At 43.9% G+C, this 17,997-nt stretch overlaps 1 protein-coding gene across 1 annotated transcript; it reads right to left on the reverse strand.

The window, feature by feature from the left end:
* Window positions 1–2,379: 2,379 nt before the first annotated feature.
* Window positions 2,380–7,962, reverse strand: PAQR9 (progestin and adipoQ receptor family member 9). Its single transcript, XM_082461320.1, has one exon. The coding sequence runs from the start codon at window positions 7,807–7,809 to the stop codon at window positions 6,676–6,678; it is 1,134 nt and encodes a 377-aa protein (XP_082317446.1). The 5' UTR covers window positions 7,810–7,962; the 3' UTR covers window positions 2,380–6,675.
* Between the last annotated feature and the right edge of the window lie 10,035 nt (window positions 7,963–17,997).

Here is a 17,997-nt window from a genome sequence, read left to right on the forward strand (position 1 = left end):
CTGGGCCTCATTTCTTTATTGCCTTGGTACTCAGTTGCTTAGCTGGGATAATTTTGCTCATAGCCTCCATAAAAGACCAGCCTGGTAGAAAAGGAGACCTTCTGCGCTAAGCCTTGCTGGGAGAGTGAATATAATGATGTTTCTAAATAGAATTTTAAAAAGACTTAAATTTAGCCTTGTGACACACCTATAACATAGCTGACCTGTTTTCTTCTTTTAAAAAAAATTGTTTTATCCTTTTTTAAACTATACACTATTTACATTTTTCAAGACCTTGTAGGTCTTTATCATTTGGGTAAGAGCTCCAGGTGATTAAACTCCCAGGACAAAGATGAGGCTTTCCAAAAAGCGCTGGTTCTCATCTATGTGCAAAGGCCGGTTTTTACAAACAAATTGCTATTATAAACTTTTAAAATATAAAATTAGAATTCTTCTCTAAAAATTTTGCCTATTAATTTTCGTTTTTGCATCCAGCATGTTACAAACAGATCATGCTTTCTAACTAGAGATGGACCTAAAAGGAGAAATGATATTAATGTGCCCCTGTACTCCATCTGGAAACAAGGGTTATTTACACGGGGTCCTTTCTCAATGTTGTGGTGAGCTGTGAGGAGCAGGGCCATCTCTACAGCATGGCTGGAAAACCAACCGAAGACCCCTCCACTCCTGCTTGAGTGCTTATTGCATATTTTAGGTGGAGTATAAGGCAGGAGAAAGGTGGCCAGCCACTTTTACACGCTGGAGAATAATGCTGCACATTCAAGAAATGCCACGGTTGGAATAGCTTTCAGAGACTGTTCAAGAACAAAACGTATTAAAGGTCATGCGTTACATTTAGAAGCACAATACACTGGAGAACATTTTCAAAAGCTCAAATGCAAAGCTGTGTTCCACTGAGTTAAACAGTCAATAAATGAGCATTTTTGCTGCCTCTAGGTATGTGTTCAGAGCTTTCAAAAGTTACATCCTGCCACAATTAACAGCCAAATGAGCATTCTCAGCCTCTGACCTATCCGTAAACACTAATTCTGCAACTCACTCACAGGCTCTGAAGAAGCTGTTTGGAAACAAAAGAAGCCCACGAACCGGTTAGAAATCTGCAAACCAGAAATGCAATACATTTGTCCTTCTTTTAACAACGACAAAAATTTGTGTTGGCTTTTGGAATAGTGACCAAGAAGAGTAGACGACCAGGGGCTTCCCTGGTGGTGCAGTGGTTAAGAATCCGCCTACCAATGCAGGGGACACAGGTTCGAGCCCTGGTCCGGTGCCACGGAGCAACTAAGCCCATGTGCCACAACTACTGAGCCTGCGCTCTAGAGCCTATGAGCCACAACTACTGAGCCCGCGAGCCACAACTACTGAAGCCCGCGTGCCTAGAGCCCGTGCTCCGCAACAAGAGAAGCCACTGCAATAAGAAGCCTGCGCACCGCAACAAAGAGTATCCGGAGTGCTGCAACAAAGACCCCAACGCAGCCAAAAATAAATTAATTAATTAATTAATTTATTAAAAAAAAAAAAGAGTGGACACCCACTTTCACAATTAAGAAATAATTATCCATAATATTGAAGGAATAAAATCTTCAGTAGGAAGACATGCAGCCTATCACAACAGAGTACAGCAGTACTCGGCTTCCACCAATGATTGCTGCCTTTTTCAGTTTGTCTAGACTTGTTCGCTTTTTCTCAGGCTATATAGGTCAGAGAATATTGGCAATCCTTCAAGAAAATGATTCAAAAGGTGATTTACAATTGGCTGATGCTATCCCCTCATGCTTTTTGCCTTATGTCCTAATTTTATGGAGACAAATTAAAGACGGTAAACCAGGAGTACATCTGCTACTCAAAATATACCTAGGTACTTGTGCTCAGGTCAAAAGCTACAGGATGTGGTCAGGCTGCCAAATACAATTCCTCGCCTGCCTATCTGAGCACTAATGCCCTGGGAGTGCACATGCTTTTCTAGGGACAAAATGTAAAACTCAGGCAAAATTGTCCGTAGTTCAACTTGTCCCATTCTAACTGTGTGAATCTAATCCCCCTTGTTCTCCCTTCTCCCATGCCTGCTTCCTATCTTTTTCGCATCTGATACTTTTTCTATGTAGCTTTCTCCAGATTAATTTTTTTCTAAAACAGGTTTCATAGCTTACAACACAATGACCTGAAAAGAGGAAAAAGGCTAAAGAACATTAGGTAATCTCAGCTAATCTTTGGAGATATAAGCATTTAAGCTCACATTTTTAAAAACTTAAATATGCTATCTGTGAAATGCAGACACTTAATGATATCACGGTTTAGGCACTTTGGATGAACCTTGCTTCATAGTGGTTTGAAAACCATGAAACTTCCAAAAGTGATCGTTATTAGTGTCTTTATTAAATTAGCAGTGATGATAAAATTTTCAACTCTTTGTACATATGCCTGCTCTCCCTTCACCTGGATTGTGCATTAAACTTTCTAGTTATTTTTACCAAGAAAATTCACATAGGCCTAGGACCAGACAGAAAAAAAAAAAAGGAATGAAATCGATTGTGGGTAAATTAGCATGTGAATTGAAATAAGATTCTATGCATTGCTCTTAGGCTAATAGGAGAAAAGAACTAAACTCAGTGGCTTGGGACATTGTGCTTATGGCCAAGGTCAGAGCTGGATCCCTGGCCAGAGGGCCTTTCTGGTGCTCCTACCTCTGTTCCACCAGCAGATAAAAGGGTAATGGCTATAATAGTATGGCTGGTTCCTTGCCCAGCATCTTACATGCAGAAGGTTCCTAATGATCACTAAAGGGATTACACGAACAAGCAAGTGAAAATCAACTCAGAGTGAAGTCAGCAGTGGCAGACTTCAGCAGATGAAGAACAATCCAAGATGATAAAAAGTACTTAAGTAGCCGATAACATTTTGTTTAAAATTTTATCACCTAAATTCAAGGATAGCCATCTCTAACCTCGCTGTTTTACAATTATAAGGCAATCAATTAAAGGGGGAAAATATATAGATATCCAATTAGTGTCCGTGTGCTTGGCCAGGCATCACAGCCATGCGAACTAGTAACACTCACAATCGAGCACACAACCGTCTTCACGTTCTAATTCTGCCACCTTGGACCAACGGTATAACCTTGAAGTGGAGACAACTCCTACCGTATGTCTCCCACTATAGCTTTGTGCAGATTAAATCAAGTTGTGAAGAGATCTGAAGATTAAAATCCCTGTTTGTTATTGCCGTTAGCTCTCAGATTCAGCACCAAATCAGAAAAAGTTATAAAAATCACCTCTATCCTCAAATTTTGCATTCTTCAAAATGATTCCCCTGAAGTAGTATGATGAATTAAGTGAAATGGTTTTTGACTGCGATCACGTAACAGGCAGGATTTATGAATGGAAACATGGGAAGGCCACTCTGGCCAGCTCTGAAGCCCCATACTTTCTTCCTGGGCTATTTACAGAAAGTGTATGGCCAGGGGAAAAGATCACGTTTGTTTTTACAAGCCAGTCATGACATGACCGAAGAACTCACTTCCTCTCTCTGGGAGGTCACCCTCTTCACCTGAAGGTGCAGATACAAGAATGGCAGGGAAGAAAGAAACCTCCCCTTAGCCACCTAACTCAGCCTGAGTCAATTCCAGAGACCAACCCACAGGGTGACAGGCACGGAAGTCAAACACCCTCATTTCCCAGGCATGACTCTCTGATGTTGCTCCTTGAGATGTCATCCAGATCATGACTAACAAGTAAAAATAAAATGCATTACATAACGGGCTTCAAAATTCTACTGCTGAAATAGGTTGTACAGAGATAAGGGAGTGCATTCTTATCATTTGTCCTACATTTCTAACAGCTGAACACAATAAACTGAATTTTATTTAAAGGATGTGGCAAAATGAAGAGGGTGAAAAAATATTTTAAAAGCGATTTTATTCTGATTGTCATATTACCCCTGAAATATGTAATATACCTGGAGAGTTCCATGCAAATGTGGAGACTGAGTAAATATTTGCTGATTCTCAAATATCATCATTTATCTTGACCGAAATCCGATATCATTTAGCAAATAACATATATAGCTTCACAAATCAACCCTGGTCTTATGTAGTGCATACGGTACCTATTTGGAAACATGAGGTAGAGCCAAACCACTGTTTTCAACTAGAATGTCCTTTGTCAGTGCTGTATGTGGTATATAAAAACGAAGATGGAATGGGAAAGGGAAAGTGCAGGAGGGAAGAGGCAAAGGGAAGGAAAGTCAGTCCCCACTCTGCTGAAACCTTCCAGGGGAAAAGTGTGTTATCTTACTGGGCTCATGCATCATAATCACTTGAAAATTATATGGGTATAATTTTATCCTTAAGTGGCCTCTGCTTAAGGACAAAGACACAAGGCAAGAAGAGAATTTTCTTTGAGGACCTGGAAGATCGCCAACAAAAATTTAAAATGACAAATAGAGGCTTTATTTCTTGTTCTCAAACTCATCAACCTTTTTTAGAAGTCTGTCTCTAGAGAGTTTCTTCTATTTTACAAGGAAGATCCAAAATGCTCCTCAACCTGTTTTTCTAGCTTCCCAACCAACATTTCTGGGGGCTCTGGAAGAGACAACAATGACATGCAAATGAGTTTGCATGTGGAAATAGCCTGATTTCCACAATTGTCCTTGAATACATGTACTGAATTAAGTTACAGCTGAGGATTAACATCCGTGGCAGGCACAACTCTCAGTCTCTGTAACCTAACAGGAATCTCCTTGCACTTTGCCAAACATGAGACACTGACTCCCATCAGCAAAACGTGCAAAGTGTATTTACGATCTCATTAAGAGGTCCTAAGCTAAATATAGACATATATAAAGTTAACTTCTGTGTGCAGTTAACACACAAGGATACTGGTTCCTCCAGGGAATTGTGCCGAGCCTCTCTGATTACAAGTACAGTAGTGATTAAAAGCATAAACAAAAAGAGCAATCTTGGCAGGAGCACCAGCCTACCAGTGCTGAGGTAAGTGTTCATCTGCCTTCTGTGCTTGATCTAAATTATACCATGAAGTCAAGACTTCCCCATTCAATGACTTATTTGGCTCTTCACCCAAAGGACTTGTCAAGAAGTATTTTAAGTATTTAAATAAGCCACCTCAGTGGTTTGTGTTAGTCTAGACTTCCCATCTCAAGTCCAGGATAACGTTTATGAGAAATGTCTTAAGTAACACTGGCCAATGTGGTTGTCAGATAGGATCTCGGGAGCGTGTTTCCCTAATTTTTTAACGATTTAGGGTATCGCCATTCATTTCCATAGTCTGGATCCAAATGAGACTTCAGTGCTTAACTAAGCAAAGATCATCTTATTTAACTCAAAATTTTCAGCTATAACTCAAGTAACACACTCCTGGCTTTCATATTACAACTGCCATATTTACTCCTGAATACTACGATTTTAATTTTAAGCAAGGCTAGATGGGCTCAGTCTAGAACTGTGTCCTTTCACCTTCCCCGACGGCAGCATTAGGAACCACAGCCTCATTAGTGGGTTGATTTCTTCTCCTTTTAAGAGAAGCCAAATGCTCTGCAGGTCCTAGGAAGCCGCTACCGGTCCTACCAAAAACTTACAACCCATACCATCTTCCTTCCCTCCTGAGTAGAATGTTAAACCTTGATTTGCAATAAAGTAAGAAAAGCTTACACCTACTGCTCTCCCCATGCAAGAAACTATGTTTGAGGACCAGTCATTTGGGCATTGCTTCAAAAGGCACATTTATTCCAGTGGCAATTTGAATCAGTAGAGAAAGAGAGAATAAGATTAAAAACAAAACCAAAAAATAGGATGGGTTTTGTGGAATACATTAAAGTAAATAGCAATCTGGGACCTATACAAACCACTTAGCTCCTTCCCTATAGTTTAACCAGAGTCCCTAAGGTAGAATAATTCACAGTTGTATCATGACACACACAGGCCTTCAAAAAATACTGTTTAAAAAAGTAGCTGAGAACTCTCAAGCAGCTTGCCCTGATGTCCAGTTCAAGTATATGCAATGCAGAAGAGCTGCAAGATTCAAAACTACGTGACAAAGAAAATTCAGTGCAGATCACAGGCTTTGATAAATTATGAAAAATCATTGTATATATTACTATTTAACTAACATCTAAGAAACATTTTGAAATAATTAACGTGTGTTCACATTCCATGCATTTTCGAGCAGGTTAAGCCCTGGGTTAGTGTCTCTGTGCTCTTTTCCTACAAAGCTCTATTCTTTGACAAATCCAAGCATTCCTCACACCGAAACGGAAGTACCCAGGGATTCTGTCTACTTACCCTCTTTACTGCATGCCTGACCTCACAAGGGCTGCTTGTTATTACCTCTGGCAGGAAAGACGACTGGAAGATTGAACTGGTTGGGGTTTTACGTGGGGTTCTATTCGCTGCCTTAGAAGAATCCCTGGATGTCACAGACACCACCTGCATTTTTTCCAGGGGCAAGAACCAGCCGCCCTCTCCCTCCTGCTTGCCCCACCTCCCTCTTCCAAAGCCCTAAGTGCACTGAGACCCCCTTGTCGCACTGAACTTTTTCCCTGTGGTTTTGCAGCACCCTCCTCGAGCAAAGAAGGAAACACAACAAAACTTGAAAACAAACCAACAACAGAAACTTCAAACAAACAGGTGGGCGAGCCGGCAGTCTCCTCCAAGGCGGAGGCTCACTTTTTGCTGCAGAATTCGGTGTTGCTGAGGAACTTCTTGATGACCAGCCCCAGGCAGACAACCAGCAACAACATGTAGCCCACGGTGCCCGAGAAGGTGGGCGCGTCCGGCGGCGCCTTGAGGAACTGGCGCAGGCCCTCCTCCACGTAGTACACCTGGTCGTATATGCTGAGGAAAGTGAAGATGTGAAAGAGCTGGTGGCTGTGGCCGATGATGTCGAAGAGGCCCGGCTGGATGCGCTCGGGGATCTTGCTCACGTTGAAGAAGGCGGCCACCACCAGCCAGAAGTAGCGGCGGTAGAAGTGCACGAAGAGCGTGGGGTTCTCGCCCCGCAGGTCGAAGAGCCAGCTCTCGAGCATGATGGGGCAGGCCATGCTCAGGGGCATGACGAAGACGAAGGTGCGCAGCGCGAACGGATACGAGCACCAGTCGGTGCGGCTCTTGCAGCAGGCCACGGTGCAGGCCACGGCCAGCAGGAAGGCCACGGGCAGCACGAGCGCGCGGTAGGCGGCAATGAGGCCCGTGCAGTCCACGTGCCAGCCCAGGCGCTGCTGCACGTACGGGGTCATCACCCTGGCGTCCAACAAGCTCAGGCCGGGCAGCAGGTAGTAGTAGTAGGCCACAGTGCTGCCAAAGCCATAGTAGCTGATGGACGCGTAGTCCAGGTAGAAGAAGGCTGCGCGCAGGCGCAGCGACAGGCAGCTGAACACGTGCGCCGTGCAGCTCATGGCGAAGGTCAGCAGCACGCCCGAAGCGTAGCACCACAGCGGCAGCAGCCACGGATGGTGGAAGGGTACGTCGCGGCCGCTCAGGAAGAACAGGCGGCAGAACTTGCTCAGGAACAGCAGCAGTGGGATGAAGTGCGTCCAGAAGTTGAGCGTCTCGTTGGTAGGCTTCAGCACCGAGGCTAGGCACTCCTGCGCCGTGCACGGCAGCCGCCGGTAGCCCGACAGAATGAAGCACTCCACAAAGTCGTCGGGCACCTCGTCCCAGCGCAGCAGCGGCTTGGCGGAGGCCGGAGGGTCTCCGGAGAGTGAGGGGTGCGGGCGCGAGGCGGCCTCCGAAGCCGCCGCGGTCGTGCCGGGCGGGCCCTTTGTGCCCGCGCTCCGGGGCTGCAGGCGCCGCGGCATGGTGCCCGGGGCTTGGCTAGGGCGCGCACAGGCGACCTCTGGCGCCGGCTCCGGCGCGCTCGCCAGTCCCCGCCGGCTGCCGTCGGAGCCTTTGTGCGCGCGCCGGGGGCGTCGCTGCAGGTTCCAGAGAAGACCTGAGCGTCGGAGCAGCCGTTCCTAAAAAATAAATAAATAAGTAAATAAAAATAGTCATCGATTTCGCAGCCGCGTAGCGACCGGTAGGAGCGCACGGGGCTCGGCGGCCCCTTCGCCAGGCTCCCTGCTACCGGCTCTCGGCCGCCCGCGCTGCTGCAGCGGCGGTGGCGGCGCGGCTGACGGCGGCGCTGCTGCGGTGACTGGGCATCGCGCGGTGCGGGCGCAGCAGCAGCCGCCCCCGGCGCGGGAGGAGGGGATGTGGGAGCTGAGGCGCTGGAGGGAGGGAGGGACGGGCGCACTGGGGGAGGGCGGGTGCCTCTCTGGCTAGTGTTTCGCGGCGGCCTCGGGGGATAGAGTTGTCCCTGGGCTCGAGTTCCGTACCATCCCCCCCTCCCTCGGGTCGCAGAAGCCCGAGCTGGCCCGTTAATGATTGATGCGGGGGACCAAAGGCTGCTCCCGCGACTCGGCAGCCCGCGCCGAGAGCGAGGGTCGGCGCGGGGATTCGAAACCCGACAGCCACGCGGGCGTTCGACAGGACACTAAAGAGCCGCGTTCGCTGGGGGCGGGGAGCTGCGGCCGCGGTGGGGAGGGGAGAGGAGCGCAGCCTGCGCGCCGGAGCCGGGGCAGGGCGGAGGGATGCGCTGACAGTAATCTCCGGAGCGGGCGGGGGCGCTCCGGAAATCGGGGGCCTTTGAGGCCATGTCTGGATCGGGGCGTGTCATTGTCAGATACCTGGGACTGCTCCTCTCTTTCCGTGCGTGTGCGCGCGCCCGCGCGCGCGGTCCTCACTCTTCAGCACCATATCAAGCATTAGTTTGTCTCCTTTCGTCTAGCGGACTTATTCAGGTGCGTCACTAACCTCCTTTCGTCCTTGTCCGGTCCAAACGAACGGTCCTCTAAACTGGCCTGTGGTCGCGCTCACCAGGCCTCGGGGGCCGCAGCTCACCCGTGCTCCTGTTCTTGTGTCTTTAGGAATTTTGTTTGGAGCCCAAAGTCCTACAACTCAGAGCGGGCTGCTCAAACTCCACGTTTTAATGAAAAATTTCAGGTGAAGACCAGGCGATTCAGAAAGCCTGTAACGATCTGAGGAATTTATTAAGAAGGGGTTCCCAAGCAGGGCTGTGCCTGAGTCAAAGGCTGATCATAAGTGGGGGGCGTTGATGACGGAGGACTTCAGGGAGGAGGTGCGTTCTAGCCCGAAATGAAAAGAGAACGGAGACGAATTCGTAGAGACTCGGAGGGGTGGCTTGGAAAAAGCTTATGCATAATTTAGCAGAAGTACCTGGCAGGCTAAGTTTGGTGGCTGGAACCCAAAAGAAAGGAAGACTGAAGAATGGAAAACAGTTGTGATGAACTGCGCTGTGAAAATATGCCCGTAAGCCTTGTGAAAAGAGGGGCTAAAAAACCTGCCTCCTGTAAAATGTTTATCATTTCACGGAAGTTTCTCTTAGTGATGCCTTGGGGGTGTGACTGAGTCTGACTTGCATCACTGACCTGCTGTATAGTGTCATGGCAACAAGGGCTAATCTTTAAGAAACCAGGCACTGTTCTAAGTGCTTTACAGTTTAAAAATTTTTTAGGTATTATTATTTTTCCCATTTTGCAAGTAAGGAAGTGGAAGCACCACAACGGTGAATAATATGCCCAATTGGCAGAAGGGGGATTTGAACCCAGCAAGCTGCTTCTTGATCTCGTGTACTTAAAGCAGAAATTCCAACAACCTGATTTGCTCAAAGGAAACTACTAGGGAAGGATAGTCCGATTTGAGGAAAGCCTTTCATTTTAATTTTATAAGTGAAAGGCCACCTTCATCACTATAACAAATCCTGTAGGTATGTCAAGGAAGATTTACTTAGTGGTGGCTCAGAGGACTTAAGTTATGGATAAGAATTATTTATAACTAAGAAATCATTCAGTATTGTAAATGTCTAAAATTACTTAAAGGTAGTAGAAACAGTCCCTTTAGAAGTTTCCGCCTTCTCTTTCAAAAAAGTGTTTTCCATTAGTAACTGCTTTAGCAAACTCTTACACAATTAGACCAAAGGTACACTTGGGTCTTGAGTCTTTCTGAACTATCACAAATTCCTTATTAATGGATTTTAAATAAATGAGAGTTTGCCGTAGTTACTTAACTAGTATTTTGTTTTGCCACTGTCTATAGCCTTGTTGTTTTAAAGCAAAACCTAGTTTCCTTTCACATCTGGACTAAGGATCCAGGCTAATTTGTAAAAGGGATTAAGATTCAGGCATTTATAACTCAAACCTGGGAATGATAAAACTGAATCCAGGGCAGGCTGGAAAAAAAATTTTTTTTCTATTCTCTTTGTTACTCCACAAACAACCTGAGCTGTAGAAAAATGTTGATCTTATAATAAACCCCATATTTACCAACCTCTTAGTTGCATAATCAGCTCACTTACATAATCGGGGAGAAAGCATAGAAAGTTCACATCAAGTGAAATAATGGAATTGACTGTAAATGAAAGTGAAAAAACTCTGGTTAGATGGAATAACATTTATCTTTATGACTAAGAGTGGTGAGACTGGCTATAATAAAAGATGGTGTTCTTTAAAACACTCAGTATTTTATAAAGTCAAAAGATCTGTTGTAACATTCTTATGTCTTTCGGAAAGCCTTTGTGACTTCTGCTTTTCTCTTTTCTCATGCGTCTCCCACCGCACATGAGGCACAAAATCAGCTGCTGCCTTGAAGTGGTGTTCCCGAAAGCTCTCTGATGCCAGCCAAGACAGGTGTCCTGGCTATACCTTGACAAAGCCAAGTAAAAAGGAACTAAGGAAACTGCAAAATTCACCTAACTTACTTAAAAAAAAAAGCTATGATTTTTCCTTAATTACTACCAATCTATAGAATTAATTTTTCTTAAGGTTTTTGAGATGTAAAACTGTGTTCCCCAAACCTTACAAAGGCTGGCTGTTGTAGTTTATTTTAACTCCAGTAAACTAACTGCCTCTTGTCAGTGAGAACCACGATTCCGTCCCCTGGGCTTGGCTAAACAGATAGAAGCAGCGGGCTGGCTGCCATTCCCTGAAGGTGCACTGGGAGATAAGGCATCTCTAAGGTAACCAGAACTACCAAGTTCCTGATAGAGAAGAGTCACCAGATATTACATTGGAAAGCCAGTGCCAGCGTTTAGAGGCAGAAACCAGCTAGTTCTCCCAATTGAAATCTTGTCAAACCAAGGCTACAAATGTGTTTTTCGCAGTTCTGTGGAGGCTCTGTACATTTGGGTGCTGAGGGGTCCTGGCTGCAAAACGCAGTCATAGGTAGGAATTGTAGCAAGCAGGACAAATGGCTTTTGCCCTTGTGGTTTGCTTTGGTGATGTTCTTATAGACCAACTATAGGTTTATTTGTGTTTCTCTCTGCAGTAATAAGATGAAGCATATATAAAAATTCCCCAGCAAATGTGATGTCCTCTAATAAGGATGGTGAGATATTTGTAAAACCTGCAGAAAAAAATATGCTATGATATTTGTTAATACTACACCTGGTTTTGGAGGAAGTAATATTTTTGCTAGTCTCATTTTTAGAAAATCAATCAACCAACCAAACAAAACCTACTATGGACCCAGTGCTTAAATGCACCCATGACTCTGTATGAAGAGAATTCTATAAGGTTTGGTCCCTCTCCTTAGAATATGCAGTCTAAACAAAGTGCTTCCCTTTCCTCAAATTGAAAACAGTCATAATGTTATCATCCAAACTCTTCCATGCTGTTTGGGATTAAAATATACACACTACTATGTATAAAATAGATAACGTGGGAAAGGGATGGTGGGAGGGAGACGCAAGAGGGAGGGGATATGGGGATATATGTATACATATAGCTGATTCACTTTGTTATACAGCAGAAACTAACACAATGTTGTAAAGCAATTATACTCCAATAAAGATGTTTAAAAAAATAGATAACCAACAAGGACCTATAGCACAGGGAACTATACTCAATATCTTGTAATATGTTGTATCTTCCAATATACCTATAATGGAAGAGAATCTAAAAAAGAAAAGATATATATATATAAAACTGAATCACTTTGCTGTACACATGAAACTAACACAACATTGTGAATCAACTATATTTCAATACAAATTAAAAAAAACGAAAACAAACAATCACTTCCATGTCAGATGTGGTCACTACCAGATTATAGGGTCCTGGCTTCCTAATGGTGGAAAAGCTTCTGGCAGTGGCATCAGGTGTAACTATGGCAACTTTTTCAGGGCAAAGTGCAATCCAAAGCCTGGGTAGAGGGCTCAAAGTGAGACAGAGAGTGGTGGGAGACTGAGTTCTTACCTGGCACCGTTCCTGCCTGGTTACTGACATGGTGGCAGGGTTCTCTCTCTCTTTTTTTTGGCTGCATCGCAAGGCTGGTGGGATCTTAGTTCCCCGACCAGGGATTGAACCCGCGCCCTCGGCAGTGAAAGTGTGGAGTCCTAACCACTGGACCTCCAGTGAATTCCCAACAGGGATCTCTTTTGAAGGAAAGCTAAGGGAGCCTTGTTGAGGGTGTTTTTGCCTTTTGAGGTTCTATGCCAGGAGTGACAATTCCATATGCCCCTCTCTCCACAAGTTCACCTGCTCTCTACCAGTGGTCTCCAGAGTGGGCTGCACATGAAGACTGATTAAGGTGAAGAATAAGATGTCACAACTTCTGTTTCAATAGATCTCATCCTTCTGAATGTCCATACTCTGTGAAGGTTGTATAATACGCTTAATGTGGAACCCATGGAGGTAACTTACAAATAATACGTTGGGTCGTGGGGAGCGTCTAAACACTGGCAGGTAAAGGGCACGTGATCGAAACTGTTTGACTACTTCCGCCCTGGAGTCCATTGCCCTTGTTTGTCCGGTCTGCTTCCATCCCCTGTCCCAGATCCAGGATGGACTCCCCTTTCCTGCCTCTCAGGTTGCTGGAAAGGGTGTTTTGGAGTCACCGTCTGTCCTCCTACAGTCCCTAGGCTCTGATTAGCCCTGCCCAAGCCTTCAGCCCCTCCCACAGCTTTCCTGAGCTAATGCAGTCTCCATTCTGGAGTTATTTCTCCCAATTCTGCCCTTTCTGTTTCCTGACTAGAGCCTGTATTGTCTTCCTATAAAATCCTCGTATTTACGTGTTACATTCACCCTAATTCAGAGTTACCCTTTGGGGAAGAGAGTTTTTTGGTAGTGTCTTTGAGATGGCTTCCATTTATTTAACTTTAGAAACAGTGATACAAATGTGTAAGATAGATGACTGAGTGCCTGCTTCTCATTATTTATTGACAGTTTTCCTTGAGACACAGTGCTTTGCACATAGTAAGTACTCAACATGTACTTGCGATTGGGGCAATTCTTTTCAGTACTGTAGATCTTTAAAAGGTTAGAATCTTAGAATAGTCATGTCCTGTAACCCTTTGGTCGTCTACAGAGTTCGTCATCTAGTCCAACTCTCTTCCCATTTATCATAGTTGTTTCAGTTTATTGATCATACACTGTATTCAGGTACTGGGATAGGTACTTTACCTATATTATCTCTAATTCTCAGAATACTCTTTGTAAGGTAAATCCACTGTCCTCATTTTCAGACAAGAAATCAGAGGCTCAGAGATGTGAAGCAGTTGGGTGGCAGAGCCAGAGTCAAACTATTAATTCCAAACTCCCCACTCTTTCCATTATGGGGCACTGTCCCCGGCAAGGCTATGGTGTAGCGAGCCTTGAACATCTCCAGCAAAGGCACCTATTACCTCATATGGTCTCCCCTTCCATTTTAAGCATTTTCAATGGTTGTTGTTGGAGAACTTTGTGAATAATTAAATGAGCACAACTGATGAGAAAAAAGCCACTGTTGCATCTTGGCCTAAAGCTCAACCATAAGTGTTATTGAATGTGGTCACTGGTTGGATCTGGTTAGAAAGTCCCCGAAAAGAATGATGCCAAATAAGGCATGTGTGCATGCAGTATGTGTCAGCTGCGTATTGATTATCCATGGCTGGAAGGTACATTTCATACAAAGAGCATTTTCCTGTAAACAATTAACATCTGTTGTTACCAGGGGGCTTGCCATACCCTCGATCTCTACAAAGAGGCAAATAGCAGATTCTGTGATTTCAGAGATGATCCTTGCATTTAGTACAATATTATTGACTACAGTGATTGATTAATACAGAAAAGAAAATATTCTGCTATGGTTGCATTTAGTTTTTTTCTTTTTAAAAATTAAGAAAAATGTTTAGGCATAATTCACATGCAACATTATATTAGTTTCAGGTGCACAATGATTTGATATTTGTATCTATTGTGAAATGATCACCACAATAAGTCTAGTTAACATCCATCACCATACATAGTTACAAAAAAATTTTTTTTTCTTGCATTGAGGACTTTTAAGATCTACTCTCTTGGCAACTTTCAAATATGCAATACAGTATTATTAACTGTAGTCACCATGCTGTACATTACATCCCCAGGACATTAATTTTTTTAACTGGAAATTTGTACTTTTTGACCCCCTTCACTCATCTTGCCCACCCCCAGCCCCTGCATATGTTATTTTCTTCCTCTGTCTGACTTTTTTCACTAGCATAATGTCCTCAAAGTCCATCCATGTTGTCACAAATGGGAAGATTTCACTCTTTTTTATGGCAGAATTATATTCCATTGGTGTATCCATCTATCTATCTATCTATCTATCTCTTCTTTATCCATTCATCCATCTATGGACACTTAGGTTGTTTCCATATCTTGGCTGTTGTTAATAATGCTGGAATGAGCATGGAGGTGCAGATATCTTTTCGAATTAGCATTTCCGTTTTCTTTGGATAAATACTCAGGAGTAGAATTGCTGGATTGTATGGTAATTCTATTTTTAATTTTTTGAGAAACCTCCATACTGTTTCCACAGTGGGTGCACCAATTTACATTCCAATCAACAGTGCACAAGGGTTTCCTTTTCTCCAATACAGGTTGTATCTTACCTTATTGATAATAGCCAGTTTAACAAGTGTGAGGTGATATCTCACTGTGGTTTTGACTTGCATTTCCCTGATGATTAGTGATGTTGAGCATCTTTTCATGTACTTGTACATCTAGCTTTTTAATGTAATGATTTTCTTTTTCTTTGAGGTACAATGTCTATTTGTTGAAAATATTTATCAACATAATTATCTTGGGACCAATCACAAAACTAACTGAAGGTATCGTATCTTACATATATTGATTTTTTAAAGAGTGTGATCTTGCATTCACCTTGTGCCCCATTCATGTGAAAACCACAAGAATGTGGGGTTACAAATAATAGGACTTTCCTCCACACATTTAATTCATTTCTACGCAATGAACAAGGAGCGTTTTTTTAAGGAACATGCGTAGTCCCTCGGTCACCCAGTGGCACGTTTCCTTTGAGCCATGTGTTCTGAGAATTCTATGGTCAAAATGCACTAGTTTTGTTTTATTCTTGGTCCCTGCCCTGCTCCTCCACACTTCCACCAACCTCAGCTTTAGATACCTCATTCTCACACACACTTAACTCACTGATTAGAGATAACCCAGTGCTGGATAGGGATTATTGAATAAATCTATAGTGAGCATTCAGGAGACAGGCCAGTTGTTTATTTAACAAGCAATAATAAACACCACTTATGCACATAGCTGGTACCTGTTGCTCAGGGCATGGAAAGGCAGAGGAGCAAGTTGGAGCACGACAAAGAGAAGTCAGAACCATCCCTCTTCTCACTTGGAGGGGAAATGGGTCCACGATGTTCTAATGCAACCACTTTGTGATGACTTATTTAATGCAGCCATTTTGAAACAAGGAACATTTCAATGCTGCTTCAAACACCATTAAGCTTCTGATGTTTTTACTTCTAAGTGATGTGCTAGACAGACACCTGCACCCCACCCACGGAGGTCAGGGCTGGGGTGAGGGTTAAGCACCATCTGGCAAGAAAACTATGGAAAACGAAGAGTCGTGACTCATCCACACTTGTTCATCTCAAAGAGAACTGTCATTCCTGGATTATTTGTTTGTCCCTTGGTTTCCATCTCTGTTCTCTGACTTCTCCTTTACTGTACCAATGCCCAGGCTCACTTCTTCTTCTTCTTTTTTTTAATAGATCTTTAACGGAGTATAATTGCTTCACAATACTGTTAGTTTCTGTTGTACAGCAAAGTGAATCAGCCATGCATACACATGTCCCCATATCCCCTCCCTCTGGAGCCTCCCTCCCACCCTCCCTATCCCACCCCTCCAGGTCATCGCAAAGCACGGAGGAAGACCTAAATAGACATTTCACCAAGGAAGACATACAGATGGCCAAGAGGCACATGAAAAGATGCTCAACATCACTAATTATTAGAGAAATGCAAATCAAAACTACAATGAGGTATCACCTCAGGCCAGTCAGAATGGCCATTATCAAAAAATCTAGAAACAATAAATGCTGGAAAGGGTGTGGTGAAAAGGGAACCCTCCTACACTGTTGGTGGGAATGTGAATTGATACAATCACTTCTAATTAACAGCTTTGAATGCAAGAGCATGAAACTGACTTTGTTTTCCACTTTAAATTGCATGAATGTCCACTCCTATGTTTTGGAAGCTTCCGGATTATACTAACTTTATTTAATTGGGTCAGTGTTGGGAGGGAAGGGGGGTGGGAATGGAATGACTCTTCCGGCTTACAATTCTATCTCATATTGCAAGCTCCAGACTGCATTGGAAATCCTCAATTAACATTTCTAACAGGTCCTTCAGTAATGTACATATATTCTATCTACTGGCATCAAATTCCTTTGCAATAATTTAGGGGAGACAGGCTAATCCAGGTCTGGTAGATGTCAACGCAACACTTTGTTTTCTCATATTATTAAACAAAATTAAAACAAATATCGAGTAATTAGATGTGGGCTTGTCAAAACCATAAATTTGTAAGACATTTTAAACAATTCAGAAATAAAGTAGAAAATGAAAATCTCATTAAAAAAAAGGGGATTAGAGATGGAAGAAGGGGTGAGGAAAGGCTATTTTTGTTTTATTTGGTAATTTAAAAACCGGTAGTGATTTTACACTACAAAGTCAAGAATCTTTTGACTTTGCTGTGAAGAATGTTCTGTCTCAGGAGAGACAAAGCATGGTGCAAATACTATAAAAGAAGGAATAAAATGGGGAGGGAGGAGAGGATTTCTCTGTGTGAGAGGGGCATGGAAATAGCCTGCCTTAGTTTCCAAATTGGAATGGTATTGTATTAGGGCTGATGTGGTTCTTAAATTCTATGTCAGCCTCATGGTTGATGGCAGAGAATCATCGCCCCAGTGGGGGACGGAGGGGAGTCCCTTGTCGGGGGGAGGGGGGGCTCCTAAATCCTGTCCCATGTGGTTGGTGGTCAGCTCACGGAAGAAAGGGATTTTTAATCTACATCACTCATCTTTTAAGACAGAGGTTGCTAGTTACCATGCTCCCTCATTCAATCCTCTCTCTCATCCGCTGCACCAGCCTTCCTGCTGTCCCTCTAAAAGCATGTGCCACCAGAAGAGGCTTCGTGTCGCTGTGCGCAAGCTGTTCCCTGCACCACAGCCTGGCAGCAGGGGCAGGGAGGTCTGACAGGCAGGCTGTAATCTGCCGGCCACACTCTGGGCCCAGGCATGGGCTGTCTCCCCAGAAAAAAGGGTACCTTTCCCTGACTCACTGCTGGGCTGACAGCTGCCCCTGGGCCCTTGCACTTGCTGTTTCTCTCTGCCTCAGATGCCTTCTGCCCTGACATTCTCCCTTCATTCAGTTTTCTGATCAACATCACCATCTCTCAGAAAACTCTGCCACCCATCCAATCTAAAATGACAGCCCCCGTCACTCTCTGCCTCCTCACCCTGCTTTATTTTCTTCATATTTTACTAGCTGACACTGTGTAATATATGGCATGATATATACTTCTTCATTCTTTCTCCCCTCCTGAAATATAAGCTCTGTGAGGGCAGGAACTTTGCTCTCTGCTGTATCCCCAGCACCTATGAGAGGGCCTGGCACATAGAAGGCACTTAATCAACATTTGTGAAATGTTTA

The sequence above is a fragment of the Balaenoptera physalus genome (assembly GCF_965194825.1).
Source record: "Balaenoptera physalus genome assembly, chromosome: 4".
NCBI classification, from domain to species: domain Eukaryota; kingdom Metazoa; phylum Chordata; class Mammalia; order Artiodactyla; family Balaenopteridae; genus Balaenoptera; species Balaenoptera physalus.

Bases quoted from the DNA above. Each gene is read 5' to 3' on its own strand.
- PAQR9 (XM_082461320.1), bottom strand. From the start codon at position 7,809: ATGCCGCGGCGCCTGCAGCCCCGGAGCGCGGGCACAAAGGGCCCGCCC.